The sequence below is a fragment of the Pezoporus wallicus genome, unplaced genomic scaffold (genome assembly GCF_028554395.1).
Source record: "Pezoporus wallicus isolate ANWC-B61680 ecotype Strahan unplaced genomic scaffold, APGP_CSIRO_Pwel_v1 contig_6999, whole genome shotgun sequence".
In the NCBI taxonomy this organism is placed as follows: Eukaryota; Metazoa; Chordata; class Aves; order Psittaciformes; family Psittacidae; genus Pezoporus; species Pezoporus wallicus.
The window spans coordinates 4135950-4154290 of record NW_026640180.1 but is presented as its reverse complement, the minus strand read 5'-3'; the positions used below and the strand labels follow the sequence as shown (position 1 = coordinate 4154290).

General features: G+C 40.6%; 1 protein-coding gene across 4 annotated transcripts in view; it reads right to left on the bottom strand.

Moving 5' to 3' along the window:
• Positions 1–15308, bottom strand: part of RAP1GDS1 (Rap1 GTPase-GDP dissociation stimulator 1) — a 101856-nt gene extending 86548 nt beyond the window's left edge. For 2 of the 4 annotated variants that reach the window (XM_057417925.1, XM_057417926.1), the window contains exon 1: positions 15053–15308. In XM_057417925.1, coding sequence (XP_057273908.1) covers positions 15053–15056 — 4 coding nt within the window. In that variant the 5' untranslated portion in view covers positions 15057–15308. Of the gene's footprint in view, positions 1–10832; positions 11178–15052 lie in introns of those variants that run through there. The other 2 variants (XM_057417929.1, XM_057417928.1) reach the window with 2 other exon arrangements.
• Between the last annotated feature and the right edge of the window lie 3033 nt (positions 15309–18341).

The window sequence follows — 18341 nt, the reverse complement described above, 5'->3', positions numbered from 1 at the left end:
GATCTGGACGCAATGGTTTCCCATTAATTGGTCCTGCACATCAGTCTCAACGCATTCCTCATCAGCTAAGTAATGCTGCACAGATAAAGCTGAGATCCTGTTTATGCTAGACCTGAGAATTCATGTTTCATTGTAAGTGTGATTCTGCAGAATTAAGTCTGTTGGAGGTCTACAAAGGTTTGCCATCCTCTATTAACTTCTATTGCAGTTACTGTCATTAAATGATTGCCAGTAACTCATGTTCGCTTGAAACTGCAAATGCTAGTCTAACAAATACTCCTAGAGATTTTTTCAAGTATACTGACTTTTTCAGTTTTCCTGCAGTCACACATACTAAGTGTTTATCACTGCTTTACTTAGTATCACAAAGTAAAATGTGAGTGTACACAGCCCTGTATGGACTGGTTAAATAGCACATTTTGAGTATGCAGTTTGTGTTTGAAACCACTATAGCCTGAAGGCAGATACGCATTTGTAATCTTTTGCAGACAACACTGAATTTGGGGGAATGTCTGGCACACCAAATAGGAATCCAGAGGCACCTTTCAGAAGAAACCTGTGAACGCGATCAACAAAAGTCTCCTGAAGTTCATCAAGAATAAACCTCAAGTTCTGCAGCTAAGGAAAATAACCCCAAGCATCCACGCAGGCTGGGAATAAACTATTGAAAAGACCCAGGGGTTACAGTGGATGCCAAGTAAAACATGAGGCAGCAGCATGCTCTCAAGGTAAATAAAGCAAACAGTATATTGGTTATATTGGGAACACAGCCAGCAGATCAAGGCTCTGCTTGATGCCTGGCAAGGATTTGTGTGTCTTAAAATTCTTTGTCTGGTTCTGGGTGTCCCAAATCACAAGGATACTGAAAAACTGGAGAAAGTCTGGGACAGTGTTACCTATATGACAACACATGACATGAAAGGGGAGGCTGGGGGCTTCTTTAGTCTGTCAAAGAGGAGGCTAAGGGGAGCCTGCAGCTACCTGAAGGGACATTACAAAGACTACAGAAGCTTCAAGTAGTACCTAGAGTCATAGTTAACCTAGTTCTAGTGTTGGCAACAGTCCTGCTTCAAAATCTTTCTAAATGACAGCTCTGTATTTTTTCTATTATTCCATGAGTCTGTTCAAAATTCAGCTCAAGACGCCTTCACTGTTTCCACCACAGGGCTTATTACAGTGCTTCCAGGCAGGACATGCTTCTTACAGGTACGTCTTAGTCCTGCTGTGTGACAGAAATGCAACTGCTTGGCCTTACTAAAAATAAGTGGAACACAGATTGGAAAAACCCTGATCTGACTATTCCTACTGTCTAACTCTCACGTAACAAATCTTTTCCTTTTCTTTCCAAACAGGTAAATATCCTTCTGTTCTACAAAACATTTAGGGCTCAAGAAAAATCCTCAAACACTGGCAAGAGAGCATTCCTTTGCATGAATAAAATTATTTCTTTTTTCTTGCTAAATACTGTTAAGTTTTATTGTGAGATTCTCATCTTTCATTTACTCAATGCTGTATTTATTTTTGTTACTGCTTGAATTCCTACATATAAGACAGAGTGATTGCAAAATATGATGGAGGCTAAGTCTTACTATCGGGTAAAGGCAATTGTTGAGTATGATGCAAAATTATCTTGATTTGGTAAGTCCTTCATATTATTCCAAGAAGATCTCAGCAAAACTTTGAAGACCAGAGAAGACAGACTCCTTTTCACTGTGGTCTTCAGTTGCAAAGGCAAACAAAAAGAGCTTGAATGAGGCTCATTTTCTGTAGCAATATTTTAATACCAAGAAAAGATTATTATTTCTATCTGAAAAGTACTAAAAACATGAATTCAGTTCAAAAATCTCAACATTTGTGAGATTACAGTGTACATGACACAAATAGAGCACAAGTACCATAAATGTGATTTTGTGAACTGTTTACTAGTAAAACTACAAGAGTATATTAAATCTTCATGGTTCTATTAAAACAAGTGATTAGGAACTTCCCAGCCTATCAATTGTTACAAGATGCCATGTATAAAATGAAATTATAAAAATACCCAGGAACTTCACATTTTGAGGTAAGGAGCTGTGGTCTAAACATGGGCCTTTGAAAATGCTGGTTGCCATTAGGACACATTTTCTACCTTGGTATCTCTTTTAATGATGAAATGTTACACTAGAAAACTAGACTTTAGGAGCAAATGTTTTCACATATATTGAACCAATATCTCTTTTGCACAGTGTGTTTTTCATTCATTAGGCTACTTGTTTACTTTCACATTTCAGAGTTCAAGGCAAAAAACTAGCTTTCATTTATTTCCTATAACCCTATCTGGGTCAATAGCAGCCTTCTCCAATATCTTAAGTTTAAATCCTGCATGAAAACAGTAGGGATGAAGACACCTTCTTACAATCTACTGTCTTGGCTTTCTTTTTGCTTTTTTAAAGAAACAGATTGGAGGGGCTAAATTTGGTTTTATTTTCATGATTCACTTTTCATGTAGTTAAACATAGTATTATCTTCACTCTCTCACTTAAAAGGCTATTTAGATGAATTAATGTTTACAGACCCCCTCTGAAGAGGACTTTTTTAAATGACAGAGGTCAGTGCTCTCACCTTTTCAGTAACAAGTAAGTTTGTCACCCATGGCTAGAACATCTACCTTTTCTCTCTAATGCACGTCTGATCTCCTTATCTGTGTCTGACAATATGATAAACTGATCCGATTAGTCTTTTGAGAATAGAACGCCTAATTCCCTTGTATGACAAATTCTTCAGTGTACCAAACATCTGCAGCTTTTTTCTGTCTTCTACAGCTGTGAGTCACTGCAGCCTCAAAACTGTACACCAATCTTATAACCATTAATTCTACTAAACCATGATGAGTATTTAAAAACAAGACTTCTACAAGTCATCTCAAATATGAAGGCACCCTGGGCATCACTTTATTACCCATCACTTTATAACCCATTATCCTATGGTCATTTATGCACAGGCAGAATATAAAAGCTACAATTTGGGCCCAATTACCATCTTAAATCAAATTTGCAGTCACTTTATGCATAATACAGGGCAATGGGGACTGAGGCCATAATCTGACTTCACAGGGGCTTCAGCAGCAAAGCTGGTTTCAACAGATTACCTTTTCTAAATGCTCTGCAACCAGGTCACTTACAGGACTGCAATACAGCGGCATTTAAAACTATAACATATGCTTAAACCTGTCATTCACTAGAGTTTGCTGTATTCAGTTTAAAGAAGTCATGTCTCAGTACTGAATAAAAAGGTTTACTTTCATTATATTAATAACTCTTTATAAGCTGTGCTGAGCATGCAGACCTTTCATGTCAAATCAACCAGACTTTCTTGTCTGACGGTTTTATGTTACCTTTAGATTGCAGTAGATGAAGCAGCAGAAAACTCTAGAATGGAAAGATTAAATGATATGCTGAATTCTCAGGACATCCACAGATACAGAGCAGAATAGTATGCTCATGTAAACAAGCAGAATTTGGCTTCTAAACTTGCACTGACCCCCTGAAGGGTCCAACACAGGCTACATGATTAAAACCTAAGTAAATACAGAATCTTTTACTGCTACATAAATACAATAACCATAGTGGCCATCAAAAATCTATTCTGATTGTTCTCTGAGAGGCCAACAATTAAGTGTTAAAACAAAAACCGATAAGCAAAAAAATATCTGAATTTCCGAAATGTGACAAAAATCAGAAGAGGCCTGTTTTGTTACAATGGCTGCTTTTGCAAGTAGTACATGACTCTGGGGAAGAGGAAGAAGGAGAAAAAGCCACAAGCTTGCAAGAATTCCTGAATTTTCAAGTTTGATATCTAATCCTTGATCTCAGAGCTACAACTCTGCCCAAACAGAGTCTAATCTTAATCTGCAGGCAGACTCCTCAGCATATTCCTAAATGCAAGAAATAAATTTATGGTAATGGGGAATAAAAAATTAATAGGCTTATCTATTTACTTTTTGAGACATGAAAAGGGTCAAACAGAAAAGCCTGGGTTCCAAAAAACCTGCCAAAGATTAAGTAATTTTGTAAAATATGCCTATTAATCAGCTTTAAAAAAAATGCAGCAAGTTCATTATGTACAGCCAAGAACACTCTTTGGTTGATGACCATTTCTTTAGAAAGGTCTTTAGACTTTAGAAAAAAGAAAGCAGTTTAATTTCAATAGCTGCTAAGTGTGCTGGCTTCCAAGTGACACCTTGCTGTTGTAATCACCAAAGTGCAAAAACTGTTCAGAACTGGAAGAGTTAGGTAGGCTGAAAACAATCCAGTAGTCCACAGCTGCTGCTTTTTATCAGAAAGCCTATTTAATATCAACTTAACAAAAAAAACCCAAAACAAAAGTAAAACAGTCCCCCCCGCCTTGCTAACATGAAGTGCTGTATTATGTAAGACATTTCTCTCTCCGGCCACCTATTTCAAACCAGGTGCATACACTTAAATTTTACATTCATGAGAGAACTCTTCCAGTCTCTTCCAGAGACTGTATGAGAAGTCTTAAATTCTGCCTTGTTCTCAGCAGCCGAAAAAAGAACTCTGATGCCTTCACCCTCCTCATAAAGGGAGAAGTTATGGCCTTCACAAAGATAAACAAGCACTTCAGATCATTTCTGGGATGAAGATGCATTCTGAAGAAGTGTATTAAATTGCTTTCTGTTTCTCTCCAGCAATCTTGCCTTTGGAGCATTAAGTGTCCACACTCTAATGTATGTGCCATTAGAAGCACAATATGTAGCAGTTTTGCAAAGAGGGATTCTTAACGCTTTTGGAGAATATCAGAAAGCACTGAAAGCCATCATCTAATGGGTACAAAGTGAGTTTCTGAAACGGATTTCTGAAAACATTTTTTCTTTTTCACTATGTTGCTACAAGAGAGAACAAAGGTCACTGTATGTATATTAATAGCTTATAACACTGTGCTTATTATTCCATTTACAGGAGGGTGTTCTAATATGATTATGTTCATGTTAAATTGGTTCCTTCTTTGATATTAAAAAAAAAAAATACATGAACTGTATCATTCCACAAATTTTTAAGAAAAATCAAGTTCACCAAATCATTTTCTTTATCATAGGGTATGGCTCTTTCTTAATTTGGCAAATACTCTCAGATGCTATGTAACTAAAGCATCATACCTATGAATAAAATACGCCAGTACTGTTGAATATCTTAATCAATGACATAGTGGGATGGAGCACGTCTGCAGATGAGTGGTGCAGCTGAGACACCCGAGGGATGGGATGCCATCCAGAGGAACTTGGACAAGCTCAATAAGTATGCCCATGCAAACCTCACAAGATTCAGCAAGGTCACGTGCAAGGTCCTGCACCTAGGTTGGGCCACCCCTGGTATCAATACTGGCTGGAGGGTGAAGGGATTGAGAGTACCATTGAGGAGAAGGACTTGGGGGATACTGGTGAATGAAAGACTGGACATGAGCGGGCAATGTGCACTTGTAGCCCAGAAGGCCAGTCATATCTTGGGCTGCATCCAAAGGAGCGTGGCCAGCAGGACAAGGGAGGTGATTCCACCCCTCTGCTCTGGTGAGACCCCACCTGGAGTACTGTGTCCAGCTCTGGAGTCCTCAGTATAAGAAAGATATGGACCTGTTGGAGAGGGTCCAGAGGAGGGTCACAAAAATGATTAGAGGAATGGAACACCTCTCTTATGAGGAAAGGCTGAGAGACTTGGGGTTGTTCAGCCTGGAGAAGACAAGACTCCAGGGAGATCTTATTGAAGCCTTTCAGTTCTTAAAAGGGACCCATAAGAAAGATGGGGAGAGACGTTTTAGCAGGGCCTGTTGTGATTGGAGGGGTAATGGTTTTAAACCAAGAGAGGGGAGATTCAGGCTAGACATGGGAAAGAACGGTTTTTACGAGGATGGTAAAATACTGGCACAGGCTGGCCAGAGAGGTGATGGATCCGCCACTCCTGGAGACATCCAAGGCCAGGCTGGATGCAGTTCTGGGCAACCTGATCTAGTTGAAGATGCACCTGCTCATTGCAGGGGTTTTGGACTAGATGACTTTGAAGGTCCCTTCCAACCCAAACTGTTTTATGATTCTATTCTGTTCTATGGTCAAAAATCGGTCCAGTGTCTGCCATTTTTCCTCTAGCTGTATAAACTGGAGAGCCAGTCTTACTACTTCTTGAAAGGATGGAGTGATGCATGCCATTTTACACAGTTTCACCAAAACTGTTTAAACTCTACTACAGCTGAGTTAGAAAAGCAGGATCCTGATGACTTCAGTGGTACTCAGTGTGGGCTTTGTGTGGGTACAAGAATGCTGTATAAATAGCATTTACATGAACAGGGCTCAATTCTGTACATTTCTTTCCAACCAGATACATTCTTTCATGTATTCTCACTTATTGTATACATACACTAGGCAAAACTGAAGCATGATTTTGAACTGATTGTAAACAACTGATACATAACTGAAGAGAAGAAAAAAATCACTTAGCCTCTTGAAATTAGAAAGCTGAGCACCAGGCTTTTTTAATTCTTTTCCTAAAAAGGATAGTAGAAAGTGTAGGTAATGGAAGAAGCTGTCACATAATTAATACAGACCAGAGGAGAAGACAGAGGGGGAGATGGATGAACACCAGAAAAGAACAGATAATTGGAGGAGATAGTGACAAGGAAGACATTACAGAAAAATGGGCAATGAAATAGAGAAGCCTGAAGGATTTAGATGGCTGTGGAAGAGAATGTGAAGAGTAAGAAAGGATTCTTTTGTAAAATAGAAAAAACTTTAAAGACAGTAATTACATTGTAATATTAGATACAGAAGACTGTTTTTTTTGCCTGGAAAGCGCACACTGTATTTTGGGCACTGCTGCACATAAAGGTATTGATTAGTATCTTTGACTGGACTGAAGCACTATCTTGCTGTGAATGGGTGACGGAATTTGCAAAAAACTAAAAAAGACAAAAAAAAAAAAACAAACCCAAAATAACCAAACACTGAACCTGCTTGGTTCCTGTCAGCAGTCCCTTATGTATACGTTCCATCTCTTTCAACCACCTGCCAACATTTCCCCACTTTCCCCCTAATTCCATAGGGCAGAAGCCAGCATGTCTGTATATTTTGCCTGAGCTTTGTGGAGAATCAGGTAAGAAAGTGGACTGTCCAACAATTTTTGCAGGATGAGAGCAAATGCATTCCTATAAAGCATATTAATGGATTTCTAAATTCATTTAATCATACCAGACATTTTTACAATGAGTGTATTCACAAACCAGTGTTCTGTTGTGATTGGCTTTTTTTTTTCCCCGTTATAGAACAACATCCTGATTCTAAAATCATTTCAATACATAAACACAGGAGAAGAAGGGGGAAAATAATGGCTACTAGTTACTTAAGGAAGAGTGAAAAAAAAAAAAGAGAAAAAGTGTGGAAATACCTCACAACTGTTCATTGCTGCTGCCACTTCTCTTGATGGTCACGTTCACTCACTGCATTGTCTCTTAAATTGCTCACTGAAGTTCAGAGGGGGTGTCTTAAATATTTGTACAAATGGGTCCTAACATACCAGCAATCCAGTGACTTTCACTGGAAGATTGCTGTGCACACTGGAAGATTGCTGAAGGAAGCAGCCAAGAGATATGAAGATGCTATTACCAAGCACACTGGACTCAGAAGACTAACTTCAGTCAGTTCCTCCTGAGGCCCAGGAGAGGCAAGTTAAACATTCTGTAGAGGCGGAAGATTTAGATAAGAGAGATGTGCAGAATCCTGCTTTGGTTTTAAAACCCTTTTCTTTTCCTATGCTTTGTTCCTACTGTCAAAATAAAACAGCATTTTGATTTAAGGAATCGTTCCAAAGCCTTCATGTAGCACAAGCAGCTATTTGGCAGTACTGAACTCAAGTTTTGCCTGCAGGGTACTGGGTGCTGTTGACTGAGAGCATGATGGGATTTCTCCCATAAAGAAGGCATACAGGAACAAACTTAGCAAGGCTAGAGAAGGGAAAAGATGTGCTACTGCCCCTTTAAATAGTAGCATGTGCTTGTAAGGTTGCATTTCAGGCTAGAAATATTAAAATAGTCCCATTAATCTAAGTCACTGGACTGTCACGTCCAACATCAAAGACAAGAGGTGTTTTTAAATATGCTCCCAAAAGGAGTTCCTAGCTGCCAGAGAACAGGCCAACCTCAGCAACATGCAAACAGGCACCACACCTGGCAAACACACCACTCTAGAGACCATGAAGGCTTGCAGGTGGTCACACTTTATGCTTTATTGATATTCACATTAAATAGCTAGGCTAGCAGAATTTTTCAGCTTCCATCCACAAAATGTTGTCACAGAATTAACCTAATATGGTACAACACAATTTTAGTTTCCAGCCTGGGTATAAATTAAGGGCAAAAGGGTTAGAACAGTGAAGTTCTGGGTATGACAGAGCCCTCTTACAAGAGACTTCCAAGCTACTATAGACCTCTACTGTACAGAGGATAGGATGGGAGAAGCACAAGTATTCTGTTATATCTGGGGTTAGGGTGTTCTTGGACTGCTGTATTCTAGAGATAGGCACTTACTGAAAGGTGAAGAATGCTGTAAGGATAGGGTTTTCAACTGCAGCTTTTGTGCCTTGATGCTCCCATATTAGTATATCAAGAAGGCCATAAAAAACACATAGGCACTGACCATGAATATACAATTTGAGACTGCCAAGAGACGCTGAGCTGTCATCTCTCCAGATCTCCTGAACATAGGCCTGCTCCCCACAGGCTCATTAGCAGCCCTGACAAATTTCTCCAAGGTTTTGTTCAATCCTCATCATGTCATCCATCCTATACTGCTTAGCTGCTCTCCTCCATGAATCTCAGTCTTCTCACTCAATCTCCATCTCTCTGTCCAGTCTTACTCCCAAGTGAAGTACATTTGCAGAGTACAGGGAACAAGCCTGAAAGAAAGGCTGCTATTCACCAGGTGAAATTAAGCACCTGCTTAACTGGATTTAACTAGATACAGAAATGATTTGTCAAATCTGAGTCAACTTATAAGAAGGGTCAACAAAAATTTAAAATCCTACACAAATTTTGCCTATTTCTTCAAAATTGTGTCCATCAGGCTGGCAAGTATCAGAACCAATGGATGAATTTAAATAACATGGATTACCTTTCATGAATTTTCCTGAGCTATCACTAATGTAAATGAACAGCTCAGTGTTTTAATAAAAGCTCAGAATTTACTTATGCCTCAGATGTTCCTATAATACATGACTGGGAAGCAGTAAGCTTGTAAGAGCTGTGAAATATGAAGAAAATGGGATTCAGTATTGAAACAAACCACTTAAAATATCTCCTTTGCAAAAGTGTGGGGTTCTTTTTTATATATTTTCTCTGATTTTTAAATGTGTAAATGTGATTTTTATAAGAAGTTTGTGTCTAACATAGAAATGGAAAGGATGAAATGAAAGCACTTCATTATTTAAAACTGCAAATTTTAACACAATTTTGTTGAGGCATCTACATTGTCTCTATTTATGCGTATGTTGAATTCCAGCCACTTGAGACACACACTTATTCCCAGAAATTTCTTATCAGAATTTGTGAAGAAGATGTATTTGAAAGTGTTTCAAATCTGAGAAACTTCTAAGACACATGCCTTGCCAGCACACACTTGTACAGGTAAGGTATGCTGTCTTTATTTGCAGGTTCCAAAGCATTCTGCACTAAATTCTGTCCTCTATCTGGAGTAAAATGAACAGCAGTTATCTGATTTATAAATTGGACAAATTCTTCTGAATATCTGCTCACTTTGTAAACTACTTGGGCTACAGCTGAAGAACGGTATTAAGGTCACCAGGGTTTCTGTATAACTTCAAAGCTTCCTAAACGAGAATCACACAACTCTCAAGCCGAACAAATCTCACCAGGCTGTGTGCACAGCTTTAAGACTCTTTGAAACACAGCCATTTGTTTCAGAGAATTTACAAATTCTATTAGGCATATCTGGAGTGCAGATAAATTCTAATATACCACAATTATTTTTTTGTACTAAAAGGAACTTCAACATTCCGAAATCTGCAGCTTCTAACTATCATCTTACCCTACCAAAACAGATTTTGTTTAGTTTTGATTATATTCAAATTTGTAAACAGAAATAATTTTCTAGACTGTATTTAACAAAAAGAGGACCTGGGAGATTGTCCTTGCAGTGAAATCTGCTACTTATAAAATCCCTTACTCGGAAAAAACCCTTGTCTAATTAAAATTCAAAATGTCATTAAAAAAAAATTTCTCCATTAGCTGGAGAACAGATATCCACATTTTAAGACTCCCAATATACAGAAGTTTAGGTGCAGTTCCTAATCTATTTTAACCTGGAAACAAGTAAGAATATGAAATGTAATGCCTCCAACAGTATCAAGACAGCAGGGATGCTCGTTTTTCTTGAACACACAGCAAGTGAGCAGACCCAGGTGGACTAGTCAACAGTGGAAAGTGGGTTTTCTCTTATGTAAGTAACTGGGTCACTGTCTAATGTCCCTTTATGATCCTAAAACATGAACTACAACCTAAGAGGGAGTTAAAAAGGGACAACCAACCTCTTTGACAGCTGCCGTAGATGAATCTCCATAGCCTTCTCTCCTGTCAAATGGTGATGACATTTTCCCATTCGTTGAACAAATGTTAGTTTATGTTAATCTCGGGGGTGGTAGGTAGTTACGTATTTATAAATAATTAAATTCTCAGAACTTTCATAAATAAATCAGCTTTACCTGAGGAAAATTATAATGAATCTTCTCAAGGACTGTCAGCAGCCAAATGATGTTACAAAAACAGAAGGTAAAAATTACCTCATTTTATTTACGTTTATACCCCAATGGGCTGCAGAATAGAGCTCCTTCCTCATTTCTGTCTCCTGTTTCTGTCCTCTGTTGTTCCATTCATCCATCTATTGTCCCTGTTTTTCCTCTGCTTCTAGTATTTCTCTCCCTTGATACATTTCCCTCAGGGGATTTTCGTTGCCTTCTATTCTTGTCTCGGTACCTTTCTCATTTCCATTATTAAGCTTCGTTTCCTTCAGGTTTCAGCTGTTCTTTTGCCCTTTCTCTTTCCACTTCTAGTCTGATGCTGTAGAAAGCCAGATATTCCTCACAGACTTCCGAAACCACCTCTGAATATTCTGTTTTCATGAAACATTGTGAATGAAGCCTTTAACCTAAAGCTAAAGACAAAATCAGTTGATTTCAGTCTCACATAACAAAAGAACATAAATATTGGCCTGAACATGGGAGCAGATATTCATTATAGGAACATTACCTGAAGGAACATTACTGAAGCAAGAGAGATGCAGTCTAAAAGCAGTTTCCTATGTGTTTGTGCTCAAAGACAAGACTTTTGCCAAAATCAGTTGTGTTTTTAGGAAAGGCTAATACAACATTTTATACTGGCTTAAATTGGTGTATTCTGGCTGGCTAGAATTTACTGGTGTTGTTAGAAGTATCACTGTTTTAATTAAAAAAAAAAAAACCACAACGAAAACCAAAACCAAAATAATTAAAAATTACCTTTTTGTGCAACTGATTTATCTCTTTGCCAAGCAGTTTATTAGTCTGACTTGCATCGCTTGTAATAAAAACTAGTAAAAGAGCTTTAAAGATGGAAGAAATTTTTTCATTAGCTTTCATTTCTCCTTGTGTCTGAGGCTACTGATTACATTTTTTTAATAAAAAGCAGGTTTATCCCTATCTTCCCAAAAGCAATATTGCACACAGCCACGCCTGAAGATTCACATCCTCCTGACTCCTTTATTTCCTGAACCAATGTCCTGAAGACAGGCAGTGTCTTGTTACACCCTGATCTGTGGTTAGGTTTGAATTTGGTGTTCCACAACCACCAGGCTGACCCCAAGACTTGATACATAGTTGCATGTGGTAATTTTTCAGGAAAACTGGGAGAGAAAATAGAGTATAGTGGGAGGAGAGAGACAATATAAATCTTCATTCTGACAACAGTGTAGCTAAGTGGACGCTACTTAAATAAATCCACCTACATTACAGCCTGTTTACCTTATATATCTTGTAATCGTGCTATCACTGCTACGTATTGTACAAAGAGTCTAGTAGGTTGCTTTCACAGTTTGTTGCCCAACTAAGCACCTAAATATGTATTAAGCTTCATCAGAGCAGAGGCTGCCATCTATTTCCTGCTAACAAAACCAGTACTGTCAAAATGGAAGAATATTTTTATGAGCTTTCACTATTGCAGACCACAATGTCAGCACCTGAAACAAAGTGATGTGTGCCAACAAAAATAAAATAAAATAAATAAATGTGATCTGGTTTTGTATTCTGTATAGAAACTCTCATACGTGGTGTTTCTCCATCTTTCCAGGCCAATGGATTACAGTTGAGTGGTCAACATGTAACTAAGTTCCTGATTTTCATTTTATTAATTTATGTAAGTAGAATAACTGCAGCCTGCTTACAGTAACTTCCACGGGCCGCTGCTCTAAAATAGATTTTCTTGGATACAGTGTATTTGCATGAGTATAGCAGTTGTGTTTTTCAAGGTTAAAAATAAGAATTGACTGGGGAAGGGGCTACTCATTGTGAAACTGCAGCATTACATTAGCTCTTGCAAACAGTTCTTTATAAAACCAGAAGTAAAGTACTGGTGGTGCACATGTAAAGTATTCAAAACACTCTACTGCCAGGAGTACTTCAGACAACTTGCCTGTCAAAGCCAAAAGTTGAGTATTGTTTAAACTGTACACAGGCACAACTTTAAAAACTACAAATGCAAGCAACAAAAATTATAACTTTGGAAATAACTAATATTAACGAGAGAAAATCACTATCCCTAGGAGGAAACAACTGCCATAAGGTCTTCAGAGGAATACACACCTGGAAACAGTGGCAGCAAAGATATTTCTACACAGTAAAGATAATGTAGATCCATGCACACAAAACAAGTATTTTTAACATCAAAAACCTTATGACTGGAGCTACATTATACCTGCTTGGGCTTCTGTTTTATATCACTGGTATAGAAACCAGCTAATACCATACCAAACTTCATAAATCAGAATAGACCATATGGTTAACCGTTAGACATTACTGCACTCTGCCACAAATAAATGCTTGTATCTTTATGGAAAGATACAAAAGCTATACGAAGAACACATTCATCCTTGATTCAATTCTAAGGATTTTCAGCTTTTATGCAATGCATTACCAAAAAGAATACTATAAGCTGAATGAGGGAAGCTAGTTCATGAGCTTAAACATAGATCTCCAACATGGAAAGTTGTTATTAGTTGCTAGCTGAGACAAAAATGCTTTCAGCCTTTGCCACTCACAAGATCTGCTGCAGAGGCTACTTGGAGTTTGCCTTGATTTTTAAAGACAGTGGAATCTGGCCCTGATATGTGAAGTGTGTGTGTGTGGAGGTTCCTCTGTATTTTCACAACCATTCTTTCTGTGTAAGTGTGGATGGGTACTGACGGATTCTACAGGAAAATTATTTCAGTCTTCCTGAAAATAATTGTAACTACTCTGACTTATGTAGCAAGATGTAGCAGATTTTCAAGCTGTTTACAAACTTGCCTGCAACTGAAGAGTAGTCTCATTTAAAAAGGAGCGCTGCGCTCACTCTACACCAGCTTTTCTGAACAGATTTTAGCTGGTGTCCTTTTTATTTTTGGAAGCTAAAACAGAGTTAGCTAAACCTAGACTTTGACCAGAATTACAAGATTAATAGTCCTATTTTGTGAATAGAGACAGGAAACATACAAACTAAATCCTGGTGTCTTGTCTGGTCAACCCACATGAAAAGAGAGACCTTCACTACACCATTATAGTTTTACCTAATTCTGATGAAACCTGACAGTTATTCCTCAAGCCTGACCCTGTCAGCTTCTAATTTGAACCATTCTCCAAAAGTTCTCCATTGCTTTAAAAGAGTTAAGTAAGTATTTATTGCCATTTCACAACCAGCAAAACTGAGGCACTGCAACTGTTTCTTTTCATGGAAACTTCTAGTTAAAAGTGAAAGATACGTGCGATCTGCAAAGAAACTACTGATCTACCTAAGACCACAGGAAGCGCTGTCAAACCCCTGAGCCGAATTCAGGAACTGCCACCTCCTTACCCTGGTTGCGAACCATAGCTCCCTGCTCTCAGGATCTGCAACCTTGCTCCCATTAAATCTGCCAAGCTGGATGGGTCTTTGGCAGCTCAGTGTGGACACTCCCTACCCATCCCTGGGATCTACGTTACAACCGGATAATCTGTGTTACAGTGACTGTTTTAACAGCGGGAGAGCTATAGTTTGTGCAAGAGGACAAGGTGGAGAAAGAAAGAGAAATTCACCGAGTGCTCTGTAGAAAAAAATCAAATGCCATACTTCCTAGATTCACACGGCATCTGTTGGAAGCCCCATACAAGTGGCGACCAGTGTGAAACTACTTAATTTACAACCTTAAGAGAAAAAAAGGCAGAGATAATATGGCTGCATTTGTAAGCATGAGTAATGCTCAGTCTAAAAGCTGGAGAAATACGAGGATCCTTGTGTCTTCCGCAAACAGTTAACGGAGATTATAAAATAATCTTCTACACGTATTGCCCCAACTGTCTCCATTATGCAAACAGTCACTAGGAAAGCGTCCTGGGGGTACCTTATATAACTCCTTGCTCGGAAGCCCCCTTCGCATTCGGGGAATTTATCTTTCCTGTACCCCACTTGAATTCGCACTTAGGACCGCGAGCGCCGTGCGGGGCGCACCGCGGGACTGACCAGCCGGGAGCCGGGCTGGGGCAGAGCAGGCAGCAGCAGCAGCGCAGGAGCCGCGGAAACTTTGCGCCGCAGGGGCCGGGCAGTGGCCACGGCAGCGCCGGTGGGGAGCTCGGCGGAGCCCCGCTGGCACCCCAGTCCTCCGCCCGGGCTGAGGAGAGGAATGCAGCCGACGAGGAAGTTGCACCAGTCACCCGCCAAAGGAGACGAGCGCTCGGCGGCCTCTGGGGCCAAAGGGGCGGCGGCAGGGGCTACACAGCGCAGAGCTGGGGCGACTTACCCATGGTGCCGCCGCGGCCTCCTCCTCCTTCCCCTCCTGCCGCTGCTGCAGCCACCGCCTCTCCGCTGGCGCGGAGGGAGGTGCGGGAGGCGTGTGCGCGAAGCGCGGCGGGCGAGCACAGCAGCGGCGCGGAGCCTGCGTGCGGCGCGACTATGAGTCAGGGTAGCACATCCGGGCAAGGCCGCCTGGGAGACACCGCCCGCCCGCCAGCACCCTTGTGCTGCTGCCGCTGCTGCCGCCGGAGATAGGGCGGGCAGCCACGGAGGAAGGAGGCTGTGCGGGGCGGGCAGCACCCTCTCAGCTGGGAAGGAGGGAGCTGAGAGGGCGGGTCCCTGTGGAGAACGATAACTCCCACCCCTCTCCGCAGCCACGGGCCTCCTTTGTTAGAGGGGCTGGGGTGGGGCTGCCAGCGAGGCCATGGGGGTGGCATGGCGGTTAGCGAGTGAGGGGCGCCGGTGAGGCCGTGAAATAATGACTGCGATTGGAGGGATAAAGCTCACACACATCTCTAGCTGTGGGTGTCTGAGCCTGTATTCCCTTTCTCCCGCCGCCTCGCACCTGCCCAGGTCTGGGGAGAAGTGGCTGAGGTTGTACCGATTAGAGGGATTTTTCTGCAGTGTTGGCCACCCCTAAGCGTTCTGTAGAAGGTGGGCTGCCGCAGCGTGCTGTTGGGGCTGCTGCGGGGAAGGAGCGGGCCTAGGACCGGGTTAGGTGGTGGGGCAACGGGTGCCTCGCTGGGCAGGCAGCCGGACACCTTTTCAAAGTTCCTGCCCGCGGCCTCGTCGAGGGCAAGCTGGACTTACCAAGAGGAGGTGGGGTGGTTTAAAATGGGTGTTTGGATTTATATTTAAGAATGTGGACCCAAGGGGGAGCATTTTGCGGGGGCAGCAGGGGGGAGTGTTAAGCTGGATGGAAAAGCTTAGGTGGGCTGTGGATCAGTGGAGAAAACCTCCAGGTGAATCTCAATTGCTGAACCAACGTGACTTCTACACCCAGAACTGAGAGGCTTATGCAGAAGGCAGTTGTGTGGAAGGCATTTTTAACAAGAAAATTACTGTTCAGCATTCCCCCTGCCTTTCAGCTGTGGACTACTCAGTCCTGATAATGCAGGGAACAAAGAAGAACTGTTTGCTGGTGCAGCCCTCACTATAGTGCTTTCACTGGGAATCATTTTGAGTGGGTGGGTGTGAGATTGAGTAGGTTTTGTAGCTTTTTCACTTTTTCCCAAATCTTTCCATGTATACCTCTTCACAGGTTTACCAGAGTCGCTCCTGAAGTGTGGTTAAATAGAATAGGATCAAACAGTATGAGAGAGGGTCTTGCTTGCTCTATAGAAATGGATAAGCCAGGGACAATTCAGATGGGCAATGCAAAAAGGAAGTTGCAGATGAGCCAGTCTCCGCAGTGGCTTCACAAGTGACACCAGCAGTCAGCAGCTGCTGGGGCGTTCCCTGGAAGAAGCCCCAGGAGCTTTCATGCCTGTAAAAGGGCAGTGTGATATGACAAGCAAAGAATAATTCATCAGTCCTCATGTGAAGTACAGACTGAACATGTTTGGGTCTGTCTATTTATTTTATTTGATTCACCAGCAGTTGCCTTAGGACATCAGCAGAATTTTGCAGTTCACCTCAGCGGGGTTAGTCACTGTCCCAGTATGCAGAGCTTGACACTGGAGATACGTGATTTTATTATCAGCTTGTACTGAAAATTAGTAGTTTTTACAATTGCTAGACACTTTTGTTACAGCTTCCATTGCACTACAACTGCAGAAAACTCAAGCTAGAACATGTCCGGTTTTTTTAACTGCAGGGTTTGTCTAATTCAGTACTTGATAAAATATAGGGATTCTTAAATGAATCGAAGTGGTGAAAACTTCTATTTTTCTGCTTTCAACTATTTAAAAATCTTACCTGAAATTCGTCTTTGTCCTATGTTTTTGCCTCCTTATTTCTTTTGCTCAGCAATAGATTTTGTTTTGGTTTTGTAACTGTCCCAAATGTTTCCTCTATTTGTCTGGGGAAAAAGGCAGTGAAATTCTGTTCTTCCTGATCCATCTCTGAGGGGTCATAGAGGAGATATTTCACATGTTATTCCACATTATTTCCCACTTGGATATTTGGGATAAATCAGAGCATTCTGTAAAATGCATGGGTTTCACAAGTTTACTCGCATGTCCTAACCGAAGTGCACACGTATATCTTTGCAGGACCCAGAAAGATAAGACTCTTACATGCTCTGAGAGGATTTTGAGGCCAGTGACTTCTAAAGGCTTCTGCTTTCAAAAAAAATTTGCCAGGAAGAGGCCTGACACTACAGAGCATCTTTGGTTATAATTGGTTTTAGTGGATCCAAAAACCCTGTGAAAAAGTAGGGAGACTTTTTGATCTTTGGACTGAATACTTATTAATTCTAGGAGAGAAAGAGAAACCTCCAGAGGAGCTGAGGACTTCATTTCTTGTCAATCTCTTAAGTGGGTACGAGTCTGCACAGAGCAAAAATTGTGTTACAAAAAAAATCCCAATAAAGCCCTACCATTCTTGCAGTTGAGTGCAAGATCCTGTATATGTGGCTACTCATGGTATAGTGCAAAAGGGAGAGGAGTCTTGAGGGCATTTTCATCTCCAAGAGACTATGCAGAAGAGCTTTGGGCCATTAGGCTTAGATACCATATCTACAGAAGATGGTATGCAAAATCAGTGTGCTGAGGAGCACCTGTGAGAATATCTCATTAAAACCAATTTTTTTTTGGATGTATTCATCAAGATAAAAAACAATGAAAAAGCAAGTTTTTGAGGAAAACTGGGAACTAGAATCAATGTATTAAGTTACCAATGAGGTTTGCAATAGAAATTGGGAAGAAACCTGTACAAGCCCATTCTATGTATTTCAGGGGATATTTAATTTCAGCGGCATGGAAGAGAATGAAAGATTCTTCCATAAAAATAAGCTTTAGAACAGCTTATCAGATCAGTGCTTGTTTCTGCACTTGTAATGCAGCTGTGACTACAGAAATTATGAAGTTATTAACAAATGCTATCTCTGCACTCCCAAACACTATGCCTGATGTCCCGCAAGAAAATGGAAAATCAGGTCAGAGTGACCTTCCAGTGCTTACTACTTCATGAATTTTCTGTTTCCTGTCTTGCATCAGTTTCATATTCTCGGCACATCTCCTCACCCCTGACATAGCAATTCCGTGAAAATCTTCTTGCATACATTATGTTATTTAATTTGGCACAAAGTTGCATTAAGGGATATATTTTTAATTGCATCTGTACTGATGTTAGAA